The 16,398-nt window shown below is 40.8% G+C and overlaps 1 protein-coding gene across 2 annotated transcripts; it reads left to right on the forward strand.

Moving 5' to 3' along the window:
• Positions 1-441: 441 nt before the first annotated feature.
• LOC311051723 (uncharacterized protein) lies at positions 442-12,860 on the forward strand. Of its 2 annotated transcripts, none has more exons than XM_084066331.1 (3): positions 442-616; positions 2,477-2,662; positions 10,439-12,860. In XM_084066331.1, exons 1-3 carry the CDS (start codon positions 571-573, stop codon positions 11,686-11,688), a joined length of 1,482 nt encoding a protein of 493 aa, XP_083922457.1. In that variant the 5' UTR covers positions 442-570; the 3' UTR covers positions 11,689-12,860. The 2 variants fall into 2 exon arrangements, with proteins under 2 accessions (XP_083922457.1, XP_083922456.1); XM_084066330.1 differs by lacking the exon at positions 442-616 and adding an exon at positions 1,038-1,170.
• The last annotated feature ends 3,538 nt before the right edge of the window (positions 12,861-16,398 follow it).

Consider the following 16,398-nt stretch of genomic DNA (forward strand, 5'->3'; position numbering starts at 1 on the left):
CCGATTTTTTAAATGTATTATTTAAACCAATGGTTCTCAATGGTTTTCATGTCATGGACCCCTAAATTAATAAGTATTTGTCCCTATTAACCCCCATCTGCAAATCTTATGTGCCAGGGAGCCCTGTACCAGATTTGTGTTCTTAGAAGGTTTACAAAAATATTCCAAATATTCCACATTTTATTTCAAGATTTTTTTTGTTGTTGAAAATAGCAGATCTACAAGCTCGCATCGCGTTGTGAGCTTGTACATTGGCTATTTTCAAAAAGGTGATGTTCTGGTATCATAGGCTTAACTTGCTCATGTGGCTTATTTTGGGCTTGTTTTCATAGGCCCGGTTGGCTTGTTTCTCTCGCAAAACGTGGCAACGCTGCTAGCAGCTTGCCGTTGGTAGCGCAGCTCAACGGTCCGTGTGTGTGTGTGTATGCGGAGCTCAAAGCGCGTGCGTATGTGCGTTCTTCACGCAGCGCGTGCCCGCGGACGTTGAACAAGCCGTTCGACAGCAGCGGCGCGTGCCCGCGGACGTTGCAATTATATTGTTATTATATTATTTATTTGTTTTAAAGCAGAATGGCAGGGTCTTCTCCTACAACACGGAGCTTCTTTAACAGAACAGGTCGGTTGGAGTCTCAAAACCGCATTCATGCGTCACTGTCCCGAAAATAGCAGATCTACAAGCTTGCAAGGCGTCTCGTCCGAGCTTGTCGATCTGCTATTTTTTGGCGGGACACCCTAGTGTACCGTTTGTATACTTAGGGCCTTTATGCTAAAGACATTGCACATGCTAATTGCTAGTTTTCATTGTTAGTAAGGCTATGTCCACAGCACAGTTCTGATGTATGTAGGGTGACCATATTTTCAACCCTTTAAAATGAATGCTGCACGCTTGTGCCAGCCCATTGATCACTTCACGGACGCGCACATGCATACGCGTCAGAGGCGTTGCACACGGGGGTCCGCTCATAATTATTCCATAAAGGGCCGTCACATATGAGGTGGCACCGTTGCATACAGGCAATGACTGGTTGTGATGCATCAGCATGCATGGAACATAGCAGACGCAAGCTCACAACTCCCCACGAGCTTGTAGACAGTGGTGGGCCACTTTGAGGATGGAGAGGGACATTATAGTTCCACACTTCACTCCAGAGGGCCACATTGCACTGCCGGGTAGACACCTCTTATCTCTGTGTTTTAACCTTTTTCGTAAATTAATGCCGTACTTTGCCATTCTATGTTACACGAAAGTGGCAAAAATAGGCGATCTACAAGCTCAAAACGCATCGCAGTGCGATGCGTTTTGAGCTTGTAGATCTGCTATTTTTGCCATTTTGTGTTAACTTTATGATACAAATACATTGGATATAATAAAGGCAATATAATTTTAATACTAGTCATTAAGCTACGAATAGACTGAAGTAATTAAACGAGTCATGTTTGCATGTTTGGAATTGTAACAGCTGAACTCAATAATATATCAGTATTCCGATTTTAACCTGCGGGCCACATTAAGTGAAGGTGTGGGACGCATGTGGCCCCCGGGCCACCAGTTGCCCATGTATGCTTTAAATGAATGCTGCACTTTTGTGCGCGCCCATTGATGAACGTTCAGGGACGCGCTTCGGTTCAGGGGCGTTCGGTAGGCCAATCAGAGGCAGGTGGGGGCGGGACAACTAGATTCTGACAAGTCCTGGAAAAGACGCGCTGTGATTGGCCAGTAGTCAACGCACTGTCATTGGCCAGTAGTCACTTTGAGTGGCAGCTTCCCCTGCGGAAGAGCCTTGTATTCGATACAGGTCGCTCCAATGAACTGCAGAGGCCAATGAGATATCTAGGTTTCTATATCTATGTGTAGCTCTATGAACTGTGGAGCTGTTCCTCATTTGGCCTTTCAACGTTGCCATGTTTAGTGAGAGAAATTAGCAACCGTATCGGATCTAAAACGTTGCCATGTTTAGTGAGAGAAATAAGCAACCTGATATAATATATTTTTGAATATCTTGTTATAGTATAGTTTGCTGATTACCTTTGATGCAGTAATGGTCTTTTTCTTTCATTTGTATGTATTTAATCTCAAGAGGACAATGACGAGGACGCACGCACGCACGCACGCACGCACATACTCATACTGTACACATAATACACAGAGTGGACCTGAAAAGGTACCTGAGAACGACGCCTGGGACCCCGTCCGTCGTAGTGGCAGAAAAAGGACACACTGTCGCTCAGATGAAAGCAGTGACAGTGAAGCAGCTAGTTCAGATTTCTCCAAACTCCGAACAGAAAACTTTTGCTTTCTGTTCCCACAAAGCTGTTTTTGGTGAAAAAAAACAGCTGCCTAGTTGATTAGATCCCACTGCTTGTGGATTTGTGTGGGGAGGAATCAATTGGCATAACGACTAAATTGGGGAGAAAAAAGTGTAAACAACAAAAAAATAAAATAAAATAAAAGATATGTGCTGTTTTGTCCTCCTAGACTACCTGCACCTCCCTGTGTGTGAAGAGGAGGTTTACCCTGAGCAACTGGAGAGGAGCCCCAGTCTGGTCCAGGAGGAACCTCCACACATTAAAGAGGAACCGGAGGAGGAGCTACTACAAAGACCAGATGAGGCTGATGGGTCAACATTTACTTTTCTACCAGTGAAAAGTGAACATGACGAAGGTACCCACAACAAACAAACAGAAAAAAACTACAATAATTTGTGTCTTTGGGGTGTTATTAAATAACATATTGTCGTCATTATTATTATTTTTAAAACATAGAAACACATTGAAAATAGCCGATCTACAAGCTCTCAACGGTTGGTCATTAATTCACCAAAAAACATAGAAAGTTGAAATATAGAGACACAAGGTTTCACTTTCTGCCCTCACAGCAACGATATAGACAGGTTTCCTGTTAGTAAACATGAGAGGATATGACCGCGCAGAGCCGGGGGTAGCCTATAGAGGGCGCCATTACCCGCAGCAGCTCTGGTCAAATGTCCATTCATAAAATAAATGATCTTCACCGGGTTTAATGAAAGTAGATTAAATTATGCAGTTTGTAATACCTTGTTTACTCAATAAAAATGATTTGTCGGAAGTTGGATCTGTTTGTATATAATAGCAGCATTATGCCTATTATGCCTATAATAGCAGAATTATGGCTATCTAACTCCCGAACATAACAACAGAGTGAACGGCGCAACAATTCGTTTTCCCCGAGCATGCGCAGATTGCGCATTCTGCTCTGATGACGTCGCGCGGAAATCCGTCTATACAGACGGGTGGCAAATTAAAGGAAAAACCTTGAATAAATGAGTGGAGAATCAACAAATGCACATGCTTCCGTACAGGTGTGATGCATCCTCTGTGGTATATCTGTACATTAAAGGTAGGGTAAGTGATATTTTTGGGTTAAAACTAAAAGTATTTTGTTAAAAGGTTAAAGCACTATATTCTGATAGTAATCATTGCTATAGAGTGTTTGTTCAGTAACAGGAGTCTCCATGTCTCTCCAGCTCTTTAATAAACAGAAAATACATTTTCCGGTAGGTGTCAAAATCTCAAGTACCCATTTTTAAGCTTAATTTGTATAGTGTTCCAGATCCAATTTTGTCTGCTCATTTCTTAGTGTCATCACTTCCAATTCCACTTGTTTAATCTATATCCTGATTGAGTTCTCTGTCCTGGTTGGATAAAATTGGAAATGAAACTGAAACTGAAACGAAAATGCATTTTCTGTTTAATAAAGAGGTGGAGAGACAAGGAGACTCCTGTTACTGAACAAACACTCTACAGCAATGAGTACTATCAGAATATAGAGCTATTTAACACTTATTTTAACCAAAGCAAATCACTTACCCTACCTTTAACGGAGTGTCTGTATCCGCCATTCGCATATCTGGAGAATAATTTGTCCCATCCACTTCACATTTGGTTGTATTGCTGAGAATGCAAGGCTGTGCAGTGTTGAGTGTGAAATCAATAGGACGAGTGGTTCTGGAGAAGGCTGCAAACAGTCATACCGTGGTTCTCAACAATGCTGTAAGCACCTCTTTCGGATACCGGCTAATTTGCCTGGCACCCATTCCGAACGGGCATACCCCAAATGGGGCACTATACCTAGTATATAAAAATGCAGAGGAAGCCCAGTTGACCTCGCTTTTGTATCAAGAAAAAGCCTCACGTGACTGTAAAAGAGGGTTCTTATTGGTGCATGGATGGCAGGAGTTTCAAGACTTTTTCAGTAGAAACCGTGACTAAATTGACATTTCACTTTGACGTACGTAAATAGGGCGGATATCGTGGTCAAAAGAGCACTTAAGATCAGTGGTTCTCAACTTTTTCAGTCCGCGACCTACCCAAAATAATATTTGAACTGGGGACTCCCCAGTCTGACAAGCACTTAGAATTGTAGGAGTTGAGGCATTACATTTAGTTTGATTCTGTTCCACAGATACATATTGTGAAAATAGCTGATCTACGTAGCGAGGCGTTGTGAGCTTGTAGATCAGCTATGTTCACAAATGTTGCCTCTTTCTTATAGTATTTGACAATTGGCCAATGTTTGACCCCTTTTTATAGTAGGCCTATAGTTTGTTGATCACTTTTGATGCAGCAACGGTATTATTTATTTTCTTTCATTCTTTCTTTCTTTTATGTATTAAAAAGGCTTAAATTGTGACTTGGTTAACATTAATAGCAAATGCTCTTAAATTACTCTGCCAGATGAGATAATACTCACGTGAGGGAACAAAGCATTAAAACACCTGGACCCTACGGCGGTGCAGGGCGACCAGAAAGGAGGAAACACTTACCAACATTATAACATTGTATGCAAAAAAGTAGCCGGCTGCAGAGGCTCTAATGTACAGCAATTTGGCTGGCACTTGTGGAATACCCTGCTACTAGACTCCACAAGAGTATCTATTAAACCTTACTGATTTTCGGGACTTGATCAATGCTAAACCGGATCCTCAAAGGAACCGGTTTTCGCTCCCTATCCCTATTGTAAACACATTTGTGCTCTTTGTTTAAATTGAATAAATCACACAGCAATACGGGCAGAACATCGTTTCATGAACTTTCTTTTCAGGCAGGATCATTAGACTTGTTTGTTTTGGTGATGTAGGGGCTGTCAGCTATTTGCAGCTGATGCACGCTGCTGATAAGGAATTATAAAAGTTTGGTGCAGGCTCTCAAAAAACTAAATACAAATGAACTGATTTAAAAGGTTCCTTCAATCTGCCTCTTATTCTTCTGTTCCTTCATTCTGTAGGAACCTGTAGGATACTATGTGGTTCATTGTGTTAAGAACCTTATCTTTGCAAATAGAGTTAACCACCCTAGCATCCCTTTCCTGGACAAGCCATAGGCGATCTACATGCTACAGGGGTTGACACTGCCAACGCCTGCCCGACTGCCCGGGGCAGGTGAAGTTTGCTGTCGGGTTGCCCGACCGGGCAGATGCGCATTTTCAGCAACGAGATATCTGTCTTTAGACACTTGAACGTGGCCAGAGCGCTCCGTTTCCCCCTCTCTCTCTCCCTCTCCCTCTCCCTCTCTCCCAAGTCCCTCCCCCCCCCACACACACACACACACACACACACACACACACACACACGCACACACACACACACACACACACACACACACACACACACACACACACACACACACACACACACACTGAACCTGCGACGTGAGCGCTGGAGAAAACAGCAAATCTACAAGCTCACAACGGCTGCATTCATCCCACCCACAATATAAAATAAAAACACCCGCAGACTTTTGTCACATGTGGCCGTGCTGCGGTTCCCGTGGTAGTCCCTAACCGTCATGTGAAAATAAAAGAATGCAACAAGCAGCTTGTAAAGCCTTCCTTATGTCAGCATCAGTTCTAAACAGCAGTGCCAGCCCAGTACCTCCGTTTGTTTATTGAATGGTCAAAGCTTAGCTTAGCACGTGTGACGAACATAAACCACAGGACAAAGAAGAACCTCTACCCACTTTTTTTTTGGTGGCTCTATAACAGGCCACTTCACATTTTAGCCTATAACTCTGGAACCGCAGGTCGAACAATCATTCCCACTGGGAATGTACGTTAATATAAGGAATCCAGGAGGGAAACCCACCTTTTTGTGTGTGTGTGTGTGTGTGTGTGTGTGTGTCTACCTATCTGTCTATGTTTATATTAGGGCTGACCTTCGATTCTAATTTTGTAATCAAGCCAACGGCTGGGGGGGGGGGGGGGGGGGGTGGAGCGCGAGGCTGTGCTGGCCTGCGCTGTTGCCCTATCTCTGCAGTCTGCAGCCAGCGAAATTGATACATTTTACATACATAGCTAGGTTGGATTGGATATGCTACTTGTCTTAGTTGGATTAAACCCAAACAAGTGGCTCAATATTAGCCACATATTCTTGCTAGTCAAAATGATCTCCAAACTACAAAGCATCCATCCATAGTGATCTGTCATAAAGATCAGCTGTAGAATGCTGCTCCACGACCCGCAGAATGTAACCCGACACCCAAGTGTTGGCCTCAGCTATACTAGTTATTAGGGGTGTAACGATACGTTTTAACAACGATTCGATATGTATCACGATACTTGGTTGTCGATACGATACATGAACGATACAGGTTCATTTAGAACGATACGATACATTTCGATTCAATGACTTAGTCGATACGATACATGAACGATACAGGACAGGTTAATTTGGAACGATACGATTCGATTCAGTGATTTAAAATCGATATAGTAACTATTTATTTACCCAAAAAAGTCTGTGTGAAAAATAAATACCTGGAGTGGATATAGTACAAAATTCCTCAATTACTTTCCTGTAGGGGATGATGATGGATATAAATATAATAAGTAAACAAACAACAATGTAATGGCATTGCCAATTGCACATTTTATTTTACTTGTTTTTTAACTGCACCTTCAAAAACATTTCATTGTACCTTCAGAACAATTGTTCATTGCACCTTCAAAATAGTTTTTTTTTACTGCACCTTCAAACCAACCAGAATTCACCTCAACATATAATGAAATAAATGAATGATTCAAATTGAATCATTCTATGATCCACAGCAAATCCACAGCAAAATAAGCAAATAAATACAATTAGACAACTTTAGATCACTCTAGTCTACTCAAATTCAAGAAAATAAAGTGCATATTCTGTATAAGGTTATTTTGCAACAACTGAGAGGTAGAATACAATCAAGTACAATGAATGTGCATGGGAGCTAGTAGGGAGCATGTCTTCTCTCTTTTCTACCCCCCAAAAATAACCCAAATAATACTCTAAGGTACAAGGTTCATCACAATATTTTAACACATATGTGCAACACAGTGGTTTAGCTCACTTCAGATCTCAAAAGACTGTCTGTCCTCAACGAACCTTGCAGCCTACTTCAGATTTTTCTTCAGAAAGATCAACTGGTCTACATGATCTGGCCGTAGGACACTTCTCTTTGCATTCAGTATGTCACCAGCAGTACTAAAAACTCGCTCGGATGGCACGCTGGTGCCTGGGATGCACAGGTATTGTTTGGCTAGCCTTGACAGCAGTGGTAGTTCATTTTCATTTGATCACCAGTTCAGGGGGTTTTCGGTCAAAGGCAATGCATCTTTCGCTCTGTTCCTCGTGACTTCTTCTGGTGCCATGTCATTGTTCCGACCCTATACCTAACCCTAACCCTAACCTTAACCGCACGCGGAAGCCATGTAGTCGGAGTAATGGGATGTCGGACTTATGGGCAGTCCCCCTTCTTCTCTGGCAGACTCTCTGGAGGACTTTCTTTGTCTTGGGACGCAGCAATCCCCCAACAGTGCATCCAAGGTTGTGTTTTTCTTTTTTGAGGGAGATGACTCGCCTGGAGAAGACAAAACAATGCAAGACAAGAATAATATTTAAATATTGTCATGTATCTCAGTCTGATTAACACAGAAAAACAACTTTTTTCTTTCCAGCACTTAATATTTATTTTAAAAGCACACCTGTTGTCTCTTCAGTGGTTCCACACTCCTCTTTTGACTCCTGGCTTTCCCCTAGCATCTCCTGGTCTTCCTCTTGCACAAACACAAACTCTAAACTCAACTGTATTATAAGATTTACTAATAAATAAAATACTATCCCTTTCATCTCAATGTAAAAGGAAATTGTATTCAGCTTTAGTAGTGAATGTGGTGCCAATACGAGACAGTACACTTAAAATAAAATAATTACAATAAAGAAATGTATACAAGAATGTAATGTACTAGCTCCCACATAAATGAACATGATAATATATTATCTACTAGGTTATGTTATCTCTCATTATTACCTGATAGCCTTCTGCAGCCTTGAGAGCAAGTCTTGCATAGATAACTTCCATGTCCCCTTTGTCCAGGAAGGGCAGCTCCTTAAAACGTGGGTCCAACGCAGATGCTGTTAAAGGAAAACAAAGCATAGCATCAATTGATATGGCAACCAGAGAGTCAAGTCACTGTTTGAATCACAGGCATTAACCTTAATTTTGACAGCAATAATATATATATCAAACACATGGTGATCACATTAACCTAAAACTTTAACACACACAAACGTATCTAAAATATTAACCAACACTGATAGTCTCCCCCCCACACACAGAAATATTAACCAACACTGACATTCTCTCTCTCTCACACACACACACACAGGTGGAGAGGTCATTTTTCATCACTGTCTTTACGTCGGTAATCAAGTCTGAGTCGCCCTCACAGGCCTGCAGGTGTTTCAGCAGTTTTGCTTGAAGAGGAGCAATGACTGAGACGGTTGGCTGCTCTTCCTCGCACATCACTGTTGTGGCAATTTTAACAGGACCCATCAATTTGACTATCTCCTCCGCACTGATGACTTCAGTGTCGCTCAGCGCGTTAACATCCTTGCCTGCCTTGCGCAACTCCTTGGACGCCAGAGTCATCTCTATGGCCTCCTGTTTTTCCAAGTAGCGGTCAAGCCTGTCGTATGAACTATTCCACCTGGTGACCACGTCTTGGACCAGTTTGTGGTCATCCAGCCCCAACATATTTTGTTTCTCTAGTAGGACGTTGCATGCCATGGGGCTACGGTGGAAATACCCTACAATTCGTCGCACTTTCCCCAACAACAACTTTGAAGAAGCCACCCCAAAACCCTTTTGCGAGGCAAGGTTGAGGGTATGTGCAAAGCACGGAATGTGTGGAGTGAAGTTAGCTTCTGAACCGGCGAGAGTCATGTTTCTGGTGTTATCGGTGACGAGAGCAGGATTCTTGTCTGAGATGCACCATTCAGAGCAAGCCTCACGCAGTAAGGCGCCAATGTTTTTACCAGTATGCGCTTCGTTCAAAACTCTGGTTTGCAAAACAAAACGTTCCAATTTCCATTCTTTGCTGATGTGATGGGAGGTGATTGTCACACACCCCTGTGTTGAGCACGACGTCCAGCCATCCGTTGTAATCGCCACACGTTCAGCTTGGGCTAGTGATTGTTATACTTCCAGCTTCACCTTATCGTACAAGGCAGGGATGCATTTGTCCGAAAGATGTGGACGGCTAGGTATATTGTACCTTGGCTCTAAGGTTTGGATCAAATCACGGAAGCCAGAATTTTCAACCACACAGTACGGTCGCATATCCTTGCATATGAATCTGGCAATGGATGCAGTGGTGGTTTTAGCTCTGTTTGCTTGTGCACGGCGTGGCGTGCTGCTGCTTAACTCATTGAGTGCCATTAACGTGTTTCACGTGTTTTTACCGCTATGGCTCAACGTGCCAATGACGTGTTTGACGTGTTTTTGAAAAAATAGTTTAAAAAAAAATATGTCCAGAACCCAAGATATCATCATCTAAAGATTTGCAGCTCCACCCACTCCTTGTTTAACTTAGAAATGAAAAAGGCTGTATCTCGCTTCCTAAGCACTTTTTGTTTTCTGTGAAAAAAAACTCTGGCACTGGGACAACATCATATAGAAATATTTTTTGTTTATTCGTTTTTGTTCTTTTACATACTCATAGGTAGTAACATTGAGTGCCAGAATTGCCAAACGTTTAAAAAAAAAAAAAATTCTGGCACTCAGTGAGTTAACATGTCTCGAACTAAATACAAGACCCCATTTCTTAATATCGATACAATCGATTAGTTACATTGCAAACCAATTTTAGATCGATATAATGGCATTACAGGACGATTTTCTGTTTAATAAAACGATACAGTAGATCGTTTTTTTTTAATCAAATTTAAAAAACGGCCGATTACTCAATTAAAAAAAAAAAGTTTGAATCTTGTGCCATCGAACAAAGCTTCGAATATTCGAATTATTTGGGTCAGCCCTAGTTTATATATGTCTTTCTGTCTCTCTGTCTGTCTATCTATACACTCTGAAATCTATGAAATCTGTCAGAACACACGTTGAGTTGATCTCTGCTGTCATTATGTCCTAGATCGCCAACTGGTCCCGGTGTGTAAGGAGGAGGTTGAACGGGAAGAGTGGAGGCCCAGTCTGGACCAGGAGGAACCATTGCCTCCACACATTAAAGAGGAAGAGGAGGAGCTACTTAGATCAGAGGAGGATTTTGGTTCAACATTGACAATACTAGTGCTGAAAAGTGAAGATGATGATGAAAACACGGAGACAGAGCCTCTTGCCAGCACCTCAACTGAACACATGAAAACACAAGCTGTAGAGGCCTATGGAACATCACAACCAACTAGTGATGGCCAGCTCCTCTCACACTTTTCTGAATCTGGCACTGAAGACAGTGATGAGTGGGAAGAGACCAGGGAAGATCAGTCCACTTTAAACACATTGAAATCACAAAAGACTCAAATTGTGGAAGGACAAACATTGCCTTTTTGCAACAAGCTGCCCCGGGACCATCAGTCATCCTTACAAACTCCAGCCATGATGATTGACTCAGGGAAGGATGCCTTTAGTTGTACCGTTTGTTGCAAAAAGTTTGGTGTAAAACATAGCCTGGATAGACACATGAGGACACACACCGGGGAGAAACCCTTTAGTTGTATAGTTTGTTCCCAAAGCTTTAATCGAAATGAAACTATGAAGAGGCACATGTTAACGCACACAGGCGATAAACCCATTATTTGTACAACGTGTGGTAAAGGCTTTAGTCGAACTGCACATCTGAATGTACACATGAGAACTCATACAGGGGAGAAAGACAGTATTTGTACTGTTTGTGGCAAATGTTTTGGTGGAAAAACTGATTTGAAGAGACACATGCTCACTCATTCAGGAGAGAAACCCTTTAGTTGTACATTTTGTGACAAAAGCTTTGGCATGAAAAATTACTTGGATAGACACATGAGGATTCATACAGGGGAGCAACCCTTTAGGTGCACAGTTTGTTGCCAAAGGTTTAATCGAAATGAAAGTCTCAAGAGACACATGACAATGCATACTGGGGAAAAACCCTTTTGTTGTACCATTTGTGGCAAAGGCTTTAGTCGAAGTGAATATCTGAAAGAACATGTGAGGATTCATACATGGGATAAAGTATGTATTTGCAAACGTTGTGGCAAAGGTTTTGACGGAAAAACTGAGTTGAAAAGACACATGCAGACTCATACTGGCAAACTGTTTGCAGTAAGCAAAAGCTTTGGTCGACAGGGAGTTCTGAAGAAACACATGAGGATTCAGACAGGAGAGACTGCTAAACTAAATATTAGTTGAATTGTAAAAAAAAAAAAAAACACATACTGTACATGATGATTCATTATCCAGGATGACCTGGATAATTCCTAGAAAATAAAGTAGATGAATCATACAAGTAGATGTCTATTTTGGAGCCTTGCTTGAAACAGTGTTTCCATCAGTAAATGATAAAGAACAAATAATGACTCCTCACCTTCTTGAGAGCAGAGAAGGGTCTAAGCATTATCAGCTCATTGTTCTTCTGGTCGTATCTATGACCTGGGACTGTTCAATCCCAGACTGAGTGAAGGCCATGACACACTGAAAGCATCACTGACGAGTCTAAAGAGAGAAGTAAGATGTTACCTTTATGCATTGTTCCAACTTATTTTTCAATTGTCTGTGCCACGCGTCGACGTTCCAAATCGAACGGAGCGCTGAGAGACGGGCCAATAGGCTTGACACGTCCATTTGACGCCTCCAATATGGCTACAGCTGTTGTAAAATATTGGGTGTGTTTGATAACGCACGCATTTGACACTCGCAGTGTGTCAGGGGCTTGATACCAAAAATGGTACGATATAAAATACATTCGAAAATTGTTACCCAATGACTGCTTGGCAGTCAGACCTCACCTACAAATCACCTTAAATGTCAACAAGGAGCCTGGCCCTGTGAGGTCTTTGAATTCATCAGTAAAAATCAGTACTGAGTCACAGTAGTCTAATTTCATTATGTATGCTTGGAGTCTTCCAAGAGTTGCACAATGTCACAAAACCTTCCTCCATATACTGTAACAATTAATACTTGGCTTGACATGACAAATGTTGAACGAATACCAAAGTTTCCCACTATCTCTATCCACCATGGAATTACTAGCAGAGACTGCATTCATGTAATGGAATTTGGTAGCTTAAAGGTGTAGTGAAATGAAAAATATGTTTTTCAGCATATCCTTGGTCATCACATGGGCATAACAATAGAGGCCAAAATAATTGAAAAAAACCCATTTTTGTGTATTTTTTATATCAGAAGTCCCTAAAAAGCCAATATTAAAGAAAAAAATGTTGGTCATTTTATCGTCTACTCAGGCTTTTGAGAGCCCCCCAGACCGTTTTTAAGTTGCTTGATTCAGTATTTAGATATTTGATATTCTTTTTATCAGACACGCCCCCTTCCTATAAAAACCCATTATAACTTCAAACTCCATTTTTAACATGTTAGATTCATCAAAAACACCCGTCCTTGGTTCTGGTGACTCACCCTGCCCTCCTAATACGCGAGGGGGCTGTGTTTTTTCGATTATTTTTTTCATTTATTTTATAGAATTTTTTCATTGTAGGCTATTTATTTTTATTTTCCAAAAAAAAAAAACACGGCCCCCTCGCGTATTAGGAGGGCAGGGTGAGTCACCAGAACCAAGGACGGGTGTTTTTGATTAATCTAACATGCTAAAAATGGAGTTTGAAGTTATAATGGATCTGTATAGGAAGGGGGCGTGTCTGATAAAATGAATATCAAATATCTAAATAATGAATCAAGCAACTTAAAAACGGTCTGGGGGGCTCACAAAAGCAAGAGTAGACTATAAAATGACCCAAAGTTTTTTTGAAAGTGAAATATCCATGTAATTACTTCCTGTAAACGAAAACGTGCTGCGTGATGACATAACGCAGCTTTCATGAATATAAATGAATCTTGGTTACATGCACCTGTTTGATTCCCATAGCTGCACGTTCTTCAAACACAGTTGATTTTAGTTACAGAGCTACTCCGTTTTGAATCTCATTCAAGATGACATCCAGACGGTGTATTACTAATTTTAAACTTAATCTGCACACTAAAATATTTATTTGAAAACGTTATAGGTTAGAAATAAGCCACGCAGTAGCAAACGTGCTTAACTGGCAGTCTCTCTCTCACTTGTAAACAAACACTAGCCCTGTTGCGCACACGGCTGAAGTGATTGAGATTCCAACGTCCCATAGCCTGAAGGGATGGGACCTTCTGATTGGTTGTGAGTCGGTTGAAACGACGTTTCAGTCTGAATCTTCAAAATAAAATGACCGAAAATGTCACTGCACTGGATCTTTAATGAATTGTTTTGCTTGGCATAGTAGGGTGCATGTATTGCCCGAGTGATACACAATACATAATGTGCTTGCCATAGCAGGGTGCATGCATTGCCCAAGTGATACACAATAAATATGTGTGTGTATATTTTATTTTGTGTTTTATTTAAAGATTTAGGGGAATAATGAAACTGTAAATTAATACCTATTCTGTCCATTAGGGGTCAGAGTGCAACAGTGTGCTATTGGATCATTGGGCTGTTCCTTCTGTTTGTTTGATTGTTTGTTTTTTGCTTTTGTTTTTTGATTAGCCAACAAAAAGTAAGCCTTTTTTCCGAGGGACAGCGAGTGCATTTTCCGGCAGCGGAAGCTGCCGCGGGCTGCCGGCGGGGGAGCAGCGGGATGCCGGCGGCACAGCGGCAGGTGCCGGGAGGCGGGGCAGCAGCAGCAGTGGCGGAGTGGCAGTTTTCTATACCTAAACCTAACCCTAACCCTAACCTCAGTAAAACTATACCTAAACCCAACCCTAACCTCTAAACCTAACCTCAGTAAAACCATGCCTAAACCTAAGCCCTAACCTCAGTAAAACTATACCTAAACCTAACCATAACCCCTAACCCTAACCTCAGTAATATTTTATTACAATGATTAGTAGGCTACAGTCCTACTGAAAACGTGCTGCCACTCCACTGCCGGCAGTTGCCGCTCCTCCACTGGCAGTTCCGCGGCAGCTTCCGCTGCCGGAAAATGCACTTGTTCCATCTATTTTTTCCTCCCAATTTAGTCATTGTGTCAATGAACTCCTTCCCATTTCTGTGTTGTCACTGCTGTTGTACCCTACAGGCTGACAAAGATGGCCCTCCCCACCTGGCTTCCCTCGCCCAGAACACAGCCAATCGTGTTTGTATAGACCACTGTTTCCCAAACAGTGGGTTGGAACCCATTGTTGGGTCACATTTCTATAACTATGTTTTTAACAAAAAAAAAAAAGAATCCGACATTAAAAAAAAAAAAAATCAAAATAATTTCATAGAAATAATGAAAGCAGGTTATAAAGAAAACAAGAAATAGTGAAAATAGGGTAGCACTTTAAACAAACGTCCTGGTAACAAGCATTAATTAACAGTTAATAAACAACTTATAAGGTAGTTATTAACTTTATTATATGTTTATAACCGTTTATAAAGCATTTAACGTGCTATTAACAAACATTAATTAACAGTTAATAAACAACTTATTAACTACCTACTAACAGTTAATAAACTACTTATAAGGTAGTTATTAACTTTATTATGTGTTTATAACCGTTTATAAAGAATTTAACGTGCTATTAACAAACATTAATTAACAGTTAATAAACAACTATTTAAGTACTTATTAACAGTTAATAAACTACTTATGAGGTAGTTATTAACTTTATTATGTGTTTATAAACGTTTATAAAGAATTTAACGTGCTATTAACAAACATTAATTAACAGTTAATAAACAACTATATAAATACTTATTAACAGTTAATAAACTACTTATAAGGTAGTTATTAACTTTATTATGTGTTTAACGTTTATAAAAAAAATAACGTGCTATTAACAAACATTAATTAATTAACAACTTATAATATGTTAATTAAATGTTAATAAGTAATTAATGAGTTGTTTATTAACTGTTAATTAATATTAGTTAACAGGACGTTCGTTTAAAGTGGGAACAGTGTCTTATAAACATTAACGAATCCTTACTTAAGTATTTATTAACATTTAAGAAGTGTCTTATAAGTTGTTTATTAACTGTTAATTAATGTTAGTTACCAGGACGTTCGTTTAAAGTGGGAACAGTGTCTTATAAACATTAACAAATCCTTACTTACGTATTTATTAACATTTAAGAAGTGTCTTATAAGTTGTTTATTAACTGTTAATTAATGTTAGTTAACAGAACGTTCGTTTAAAGTGGGAACAGTGTCGGATAAACATTAACAAATCCTTACTTAAGTACTTATTAACATTTAAGAAGTGTCTTATAAACATCAACAAATCGTTAATAATGCATTTATTAACACTTTTTGCAGCTACCTGGTCTAAAGTGGGAACAGTGTGGTAAACATTATCCAATCCTTAGTTACATACTGTCAGACCTCTGGAGCTTGTTCAGAAAGCTGCGGCTCGTCTGGTGTTCAACCGCCCCAAGTTCTCTCACACAACTATCCTTCTCCGTTCTCTGCACTGGCTCCCCGTAGCGGCTCGCATTCAGTTTAAAACCCTGGTGCTAGCCTATAGGACAGTGAAAGGAACAGCTCCTTCTTACCTCCGGGTTTTGGTCAATGCCCACACCCCTGCCCGACCACTCCGGTCTGCAACCTCGGGGCGACTGACTCCCTCGCCACTCAACGGTCCTTCTGGTCGATCGACACGGTCACGACTTTTTTCTGTTCTGGCCCCACAGTGGTGGAATGAACTTCCCACTGATGTCAGGACAGCAGAGTCACTGCCCATCTTTCGCCGCAGGCTGAAAACCCACCTCTTCAGGAAACACTACCCTTCCTCTTTGCCTGGCCTACTTGTTGTTAACTAGTTGTAGAAACTATTGTTGTATTGTTGTACTGGATCTATTAGCTCGTGCTCATTTGATTTGGCTATTTTATCTCATGTGTTTATGGAAGTAGATAGCTGATATATTGC

Source organism: Gymnoscopelus microlampas (genome assembly GCF_963454915.1).
Source record: "Gymnoscopelus microlampas genome assembly, chromosome: 9".
Taxonomy (NCBI): Eukaryota; Metazoa; Chordata; class Actinopteri; order Myctophiformes; family Myctophidae; genus Gymnoscopelus; species Gymnoscopelus microlampas.